Here is an 8,532-nt window from a genome sequence, read left to right as displayed (position 1 = left end):
AAACAAACAAACAAACAAAAAAAAAAAACAAGAAAAGGTTCCAGATTACAGTATACTAAAGAGACATAACTAAGTGCAATACATGGTCCTGGTCTGGATCTTGTACTGGAAGAAAGTAAATATGATAAAGGACATTACTGGGACAATCAATGCGGTATGATTAAAGTATTGCATCTACTAATTGCCCTGTAGTTACCTCAGAGGATAGCCTCATTTTTAGTAAATATACACTGGATTATTGAAAAGATAAAAGGCCATGATGTTTGCATGCAATATACCCTCAAATTTAGAAAAGTAAATTATATAGATAAATGGATTTTAAAAAAAACCCCAACATGGCAATATATTAACCTTATCAATCCTGGTAAATGTATATAGGAATTATTCATACAACTTTTCTGTAAGTTAAAAAAATGCAGCTGGTTACAAGGATAGGAAAATGTTTAGACTCACCAGTACCAAAAATATAAAACAAAATGAGACAGTATTTTCATCTATCAAAGTAGCAAAGTTGATGTATTTATTTTTAATAATACATGTACTCAAAATGGATGCTGCAAACCACCATGGCACTGTATACCTATGTAACAAACCTGCACGTTCTGCACATGTACGCCAGAACTTAAAGTATAATAATAATAATAAATAAATAAAATTAAGACAATCAAAACAAACAAAAAACATGCCACAGTGCAACTGGTTAAAAGAATATAGGAAAATGTTTAGGCTTACCAGTACCAACAATACAAAACAAAATGAGACAGCATTTTCATCTATCAAATTAGCAAAGTTGATGTATTTATTTTTTTTATTTTATTATTTTTTTTATTTGTGACATTATTTTATTTATTTAATTTTCATCTTATATATTACCATTTATAAATGATGATTACATCAAATGTGTAAGAAATGAAGTATTTAATTGGGAATGCTAATATAAAAAAAATTTGCCTACCTCGGCATTTCCCTGCTGTCTGCTTCTTAGCCAGATGTATACATGGAGCAGATAAGTATTTGTTTTTATTTCATTAGTTTCATTAGTTTCCTGCTTACAGTGATAATACATTTTTATTGAAAAAATTTTACCCAGCACAGAAAGGTTTAGATGTATTTATTTTTAATAATACCCATACTCAAAAAAAGTGCAACTTGTTAAAAGAATATAGTAAAATGTTTAGGCTCACCAACACCAAAAATATAAAAGAAAATGAGAGTATTTTCATCTATCAAATTAGCAAAGTTGATGTATTTATTTTTAATGATAATAACCATATTCAAAAAATACAGTAACATTGATACTTTTGAACTCTGATTACGGAAGGCTAAGATGCTATTATCATTTTTGATAAGTAATTTACTGAGATGTACTGAGTTATTCCAGTAATTCCTGAGCCTCTGTGCTAAGGGGGAAAGATACAGACATGAAGGAAATAACTTAAATGTCAAGAAGATTTCTCCTGGAATTGTTTAAAATAGTGAAAAATTGGATACAACATATTTTCAAAATGTGAATGGATAAGGAGATGTGATATACTCACCTGTTAATGGAATATTTAAAAGGCACTGATATTCATAAAGAATGGGAAAATGAGGCTGAGCGAAGTGGCTGACATCTGTAATCCCAGGTGTAATCTGGTAGCCTGTAATCTGTAATCTGCTGACATCTGTAATCCCATCACTTTAAAGGGGAGGCTGAGGAGGGTAGATCCCTTGAGTCCAAGAATTGAAAACCAGCCTGGGTAACCTGGTGAAACCATGTCTTTATAAAAAACACAAAAATTAGCTGGGCGTGATGGTGCACTCTTGTAGTCCCAGCTACTTGGGAGACTGATGGCTTGAGCCCAGGAGGTGGAGGTTGTAGTAAGCTGAGATCACACCGCTGCACTCTAGCCTGGGTGATAGAGCCAAACCTTGTCTCAAAAAAGCGGTGGGGGGGATGTTTTAATGGTAAGTAAAAATGCAGGTTATTGTTTTAAAATACAACTATATTAAATACATCTGTAACTATCTAAATCCATCTTCATAAGAAATAGCACATGAGATTATGCCAAATGTTTGATTGTGTTTAGGTGGTAAATCTAGTCAGTTTTATTTATTTATTTTTATTTTTATTTATAAGAAAATATAAAGAAATATAATATTTCTATTTTTCTATAAGCTTTCCATAAATTTGATTTTATAATATGGGAAATGAATGATATACTGCACTTTGATATTATTACTTTTCATAAAGTTTATTTAACTTGTTCTTAAATTCATTTGAAGATGTGTTGAAGGCTGTTTCTTCTGCTGCAATTGCTGAGGTTGGGCGTGACAATAAGGAAATTCAGGATGCTATAGCTCTGGAGGGAGCTATTCCTCCTCTGGTGGCTCTTTTTAAAGGGAAACATATTAGTGTCCAAATGAAAGGTGCAATGGCTGTGGAATCACTGGCAAGTCACAACCCTTTTATTCAGAAAGCATTTCTGGAAAAATCATTAACTAAATATCTTTTAAAACTCCTAAAGGTAGGAATTTCATGATTACTGGTCATTTTTCTTAGATGATATATTCTATATTGAATTGTTACGTGAATAGAAAAACTAAACCAATTCTATAATAAACATTTTATAAAATATACATTCCTAAAATGTTCAATAAATATTCACTGAATTAATGAAATATTTTTAAAAATAGGCATTTCAAATAGATGTTAAGGAACAAGGAGCCGTTGCACTTTGGGCCTTGGCAGGACAAACACTAAAACAACAAAAATATATGGCAGAACAGATTGGATACAGCTTTATAATAAATATGCTTTTGTCACCATCCGCTAAAATGCAGTATGTTGGTAAGTTATTTTCCTTATTTTATTTTTATTTTTTAGAGACAGGATCCCGATCTGTTGCCCAGCCTGGAATGCGGTGGCACAATTATAGCTCACTGCAGCCTTGAACCCCTGGGCTCAAATGATCCTCCTGCCTCAGCTTCCTGAGTAGCTGGGATTACAAGTGTGAGTCACGTGTCCTCTGCATATTGTAGAACAGTCGCACTGGAATATCATACAGTTCTCTTGCTTTTCTTTATCAGGAGGTGAAGCTGTCATAGCTCTAAGTAAGGACAGCAGGATGCATCAAAATCAAATATGTGAAGGAAATGGAATTGCACCATTGGTTCGTTTACTAAGAATTAGTAAGATTGCTGAAGGCACACTTCTCAGTGTCATCAAAGCAGTGGGATCTGTTTGTATTGGTTTGTATACTTATTCTCAATTTCTTAAATATCTGTAAGAACAAGAACAGACTTGCACAGAGAAGTGGTAATTAATCTCTCTTCCTCTCTATCCTCACTGTTTGAGCCCTAAATGGTATTTAATGTATAAAAGACTATTAAAACTTTAAAAATTTCTCTAAGAAATTGGTCAGCAAAAGTAGTATAATTAAGAATTTTATATCAGACTTGCCCTTGAACTATGGCTAGAAAGGAAAACTAGGACAATAAGCCTGGGCTATTTTGACTGAAAGCAATCTCTTTTTTAAGTTTAAAAGAAAAATAGTACTTTTGAATCTCAAGAACTATATCTTTTGGAAGATACAGAAGAGCTTCTAATGCTGGGGCACATTCTTGAATGTCTCTGTAATGATCATTTGTTTATATAACATAGAATTTCATTGCAGTGGAATTGACATTTTGGGGTTCCAAAGAAAATGTGGAACTGTCAGTTGTGACTCACCAAAAGTTAAAATTTGGGTTCTTGCTGACTTTAATGAATGCAGCATGCCGATTGTAGACTGCTTCTTGCAAACAAGAGGAAAATCAATCTTTATATCTAGATCACTGAATTTCCTCAAAAATAGTCCAGCTGAATGAAGTATAATAGGAATTGATTCTAACATTTTTTTCTCTTTGCTTGCGAAAAGTTTCTTGCATAAATTCATTCACAATTCCAAGAGAGTAAGCCAGAGAAGATGTTTCTTTTCTCAGCCAGACACTCTGACATAAATTACAGTAATTTCTAAAGTTCTAATAAGTTATAACATATGCAAGGTTGCTTGATATGCATACACATGTACATAATCAAGTTTCTTCTCATTAGTTCATTTCAAAGCTGTCCACATCAGCTGAGTGTGTGTAGGGGGGTTGGTTTGCAGGGACAAAGATGTTTTCTTCAAACTTCCCTAGATATAATATGTAGGTGATTTCTCTTCACTGTTCACTGAAAGTGAAGAGAAAGGCTGAAAGACTCAATCTTGTGTTCATATTTAACCCATTTATTTAGAGTTAACCCATTTATATAAACCCACTGTATATTTATTGTGACATTTATTGGCAAAAGAACAGAATTAAAATTGTTTGTCCATGTTCAGTAGAAAGAAATAAGTTTCTCAACAGGAAATTGTAAGGAGTGGAAAAAAAAAGAGAGAGTTGAGTTTTTCTGGTGAGATTAGGCCTGCAATTTAAAGTAGTATGTCATAAAGAGACATAGTAAGAGTATCTTTTAGTCGTATATAAGAAACCTAGAAATTTTAACTTGGTGATTTACTCTAGTCATTTTTATAAAAATAAACTTTTTATAGAAAACAATAGAACTATGAACTTAAGTACCTTGCATATTTCTTCAATGAATGATAGCTATTATTATTATTTATTGATAGTATAACATTTCAAATTTCTTTGCTTTGTGACTATTAAGAAGCCGCTCACAATTCTAATAAGCTCTCCATGTTTATTCACTTTGCCTTTTAAAATATTAATTCAGGCCTATTAAAATAATGTCAGTACAGCATACCGTTTTGTAATTTACTAACCACATTACCTTAGAACACTGTGTCAACCAAAAATATCAACCTATGTTTGACTTTACCATTTACAAGATGGAAAAAACTATTACCTCATTGGCATGGACTCTTACAGGTGTAGCCCATACAAGCAATCCTGTCAGTCAACAAGTTGTTGTAGATGAAAATGCCTTGCCAGTACTTATCTACCTACTAAGAAATCACCCTTCTCCTAACATTAAGGTATATATAAAGCATTACTTTTTTTTCTGATATGGTAAAAATTAACAGAAATATAATTTTAAAGAAAATTTTGTATCTTTATACAAGTTCATAAACATAAAAATATTTAATCTTTTAGGCTAAATCCTATTTTTCTTGGAGAAATAAGCCAAAAATAAAAATAAACAAAATCCTAGAAGTTTTAAACAAAAAGGTTGCTTCAAACCATAAGATACTAGTAAATTTTATTAAAAGAGGATTTCTTCAAATATGACAAGAAAACCTTATGTTTTTACTCTTCAAAGAAGTTTTTTCCTCAGATATTTGATTATTTATTTACAGAACTTCTTCCCTACCTCCCCAGACATCAGTTGCTAAAACTGGGCAGGCATAATGGGAATGTGTGACTTATATGGCAATATATTTCAAATATTAATGAATCTTGTCAGTACTACACCTCAAACCAGCCCTGCCTTTTGTCAAGCAGCCTGTGCTGGCTGGAAGTAATAGTTTTAAAGGCAGGACATGACAAAGAATTATTGTTAGTTGTTGGGGGTCATTCAGTCTTCCCTTTACTTCCACTAAAATGCCTTTAATAAAATGACATTCACATCTATTCAAATACTTTTAACCAGGCTTTAGAAATTCAGGACATCTGTAGTTGGCTAGGCAAGAAATTATAACAGCAAAATATTATTTTATCTTCAAAATTTGGTATGTACACTGTTAGAGATGAGAAAATAGAGTAACATAGGAGGACGATATCTAAGTAAATAGCATTTTTTTTTTTTTTTTTTTTTAGTTTTTAATCTCGCTCTGTTGCCCAGGCTGGAGTGCAATGGCGCCATCTTGGTTCACTGCAACCTCCACCTCCCCTGGGTTCAAGTAATTCTCTTGCATCAGCCTCCTGAGTAGCTGGGATTACAGGTGTGTACCACAATGCCTGGCTAATTTTTATATTTTTGTAAAGATGGAGTTTCACCATGTTGGCCAGGCTGGTCTTGAACTCCTGACCTCAAGTGATCTGCCTGCCTCGGCCTCCCAAAGTGCTGGGATTACAGGTATGAGCCACTGTACCCAGGCTGTTTCTCTTTTTAATCTTTATTTATTTATTTATTTAAAATGAGATGGGGTCTCTCACTCTGTCAGCCAGGCTAGAGTGCAGTAGTGCAATCTTGGCTCACTGCAGCCTCTGCCTCCTGGGTGAGGTGATCCTCCCACCTCAGCCCACCGAGTAGCTGCAACTACAGGAGTGCACCACCACGCCTGGCTAATTTTTTGTATTTTTTTGGAGACGGAGTTTCGCCATTTTGCACAGGTTGTTCTTGAACTCTTGGGCTCAAGAGATCCTCTCACTTTGGCCTCCCAAAGTGATAGGATTATAGGCATGAGCCACCACATCTGGTGCATTTTTTTTTTTTTAAACAAATGTGTGTGTTATCAGAAAAAAAGTATTCATCTATATTTCAGTGCATATTTTCAATGAGTTCTGAACTTTGTTTAAATAGACCATAAACATATTTCAATACTTTTTCTCAAAATAAGATTCTATAATGGACAAAATGTTTTCCAATAATTCAGTAATCATACATTTCAAATTCATAATGCTTTTCATAGAAATGCATAGTATAGCACTTTAAGAACTTATCTGAGTCCCAATAATATACAAGATTCATCTTCCTAATGGGCTTCAGAATGTATATTAAATGGTTTCAGAACTAGAGGAGGAAAAAATAGCAGTATTATTCCTTAGTACTACTCCTCAAAGCTTTGCTTAAATTAATAGGTGCTGCATCAAAGCCTTACAACTCAATGATCAGTAGTTAACAAGCAGTTCAAAATAGCTTTTTAATCCATGTCAAAAAGTTAAAACTTTTTTAAAATATGGACGGGATACAACTATGCACTTAGGATAATACCTTTTTACATACTCTGTTGGCCCTTGTTCCCTTCTCCAGTGCCCTCAAATGGAGCCCTGTGGTTGGTCTCTGAACACAGAGAGAAAGGATATCTTCTCAGCTGTTAAAAATTATGAGGGAGTTGTTAAGTGCAGCTGTTTCACTAGTAAAATAACTGGAATCGATGGATTATATTTTATCAGATTTTACAGTATCTTTCTGCAATGTATCCTATATAAATGCCTGCACAATGAAATGTGTAATTTCATAAAGCTAAGTGAAAAATAATTTCTGAAAACCACATATTTAGGTTGAAGTGGCATTTTCCTTGGCATGCATTGTCCTAGGGAATGATATGTTACAGAAAGACTTACATGAAAATGAAGGATTTGAGTATGCTGATGTTCTTTATCTTCTTCACTCAACAGAAAAGGTAATACCTTTACAAAATATTGAGGGTCATTTAGAAAAAAATGGTTTTTATACCACATCCTCAAATTATCTTCAAGTCTTCTTCATGGCAATATTCAGTGTATTATTTAAGAAAAGACATGTAAAAGATCCTTTTGTAGGTCATTAGTTTATAATAATGTAATAATACTGCTCCATATTTTTCTGAATTGTCCCATTTCATTATTGAAATGCAGTAATTTTAATGTTTGGTGATGAGTCAGAAAACAAATCTCTTCTGTCCCAAATCAAATTTTAAAAATAATTTTATGTGCTTTCAGCCCTCAGTCATTCACTTCTTATACAATACACTAAAGTGGTACTTCTCAAACTATTTGTGATGAAGAAGTAGCTTTTTCCCAGGAATCTATTATGGAGGGATCTTACTGGTAATGTTAACTTTGATTACTTGGTTAAAATGGGAATCTGCCATATTTCTTCACTCATTGTTTTTCCTTTTGTAATGAATAAGTATCTTAAGATGAGACACTTTGAGATTATGCAAATATTTTGTTTTGCATCACACTTTTGCTCACCAATCTTAACATCCATTGATGCAACAATAATAAATGTAACATTTGCCTAAGGGCAATAAAAAATTCCCTTCTTCCTTCTACAACTATTAGTTGATATTCAACTATAAAGAAGATTTGTTTCTGTTCAATGTTTGTTCTCAGTTTTGTTATCCAACTGTTAATGATTTTGTGGACTGTCACTGCTTCACAGGCCACACTTTCAATAGCACTACCCTAGAGAAATGAGAGCTATTTTGTACAGGGCATTTCACAACCAGGAAGAAAACTGCCAATGATGTTTCTCTCAGTTCTGCAAGACTTTAAAGGAATCAAGGAGGGTCAGGAGGTGGGTGGGAATAAAGTCATGTTATTTTTTTAATATAAAAGTTTGCTCTACTGTGGTACACAAAAAGGAAAGTGCTGCTATAAAAATATGGGAAATATTTTGGGAGGTCAAGGTGGGCAGATCACCTGCGATCAGGAGTTCAAGACCAGCCTTGCCAATATGGTGAAACCCCGTCTCTACCAAAGAGACAAAACTTAGCCAGGCATGGTGGTACATGCCTGTAGTCCCAGCTACTTGGAAGGCTGAAGCAGGAGAATCACATGAACCCGAGAGGTGAAAGTTGCAGTAAGCCAAGATCGCACCACTGCACTCCAGCCTTGGGGACAGCACTAGATTCATTTCAT

General features: G+C 33.7%; 1 protein-coding gene across 1 annotated transcript in view; it reads left to right on the top strand.

The window, feature by feature from the left end:
* The window catches only part of ANKAR (ankyrin and armadillo repeat containing), a 66,029-nt gene that overhangs the window by 46,010 nt on the left and 11,487 nt on the right, over positions 1-8,532 (top strand). Inside the window, exons 13-17 of the mRNA XM_017500736.2 lie at positions 2,266-2,507; positions 2,677-2,830; positions 3,070-3,231; positions 4,894-5,000; positions 7,188-7,310. Coding sequence (XP_017356225.1) covers positions 2,266-2,507; positions 2,677-2,830; positions 3,070-3,231; positions 4,894-5,000; positions 7,188-7,310 — 788 coding nt within the window. The remainder of the gene's footprint in view (positions 1-2,265; positions 2,508-2,676; positions 2,831-3,069; positions 3,232-4,893; positions 5,001-7,187; positions 7,311-8,532) is intronic.

Source organism: Cebus imitator, unplaced genomic scaffold, assembly GCF_001604975.1.
Source record: "Cebus imitator isolate Cc_AM_T3 unplaced genomic scaffold, Cebus_imitator-1.0 Scaffold268, whole genome shotgun sequence".
Classification (NCBI taxonomy): domain Eukaryota; kingdom Metazoa; phylum Chordata; class Mammalia; order Primates; family Cebidae; genus Cebus; species Cebus imitator.
Note: the sequence above shows the minus strand (reverse complement) of the source record. Positions and strands in the feature narration are given on the sequence as shown.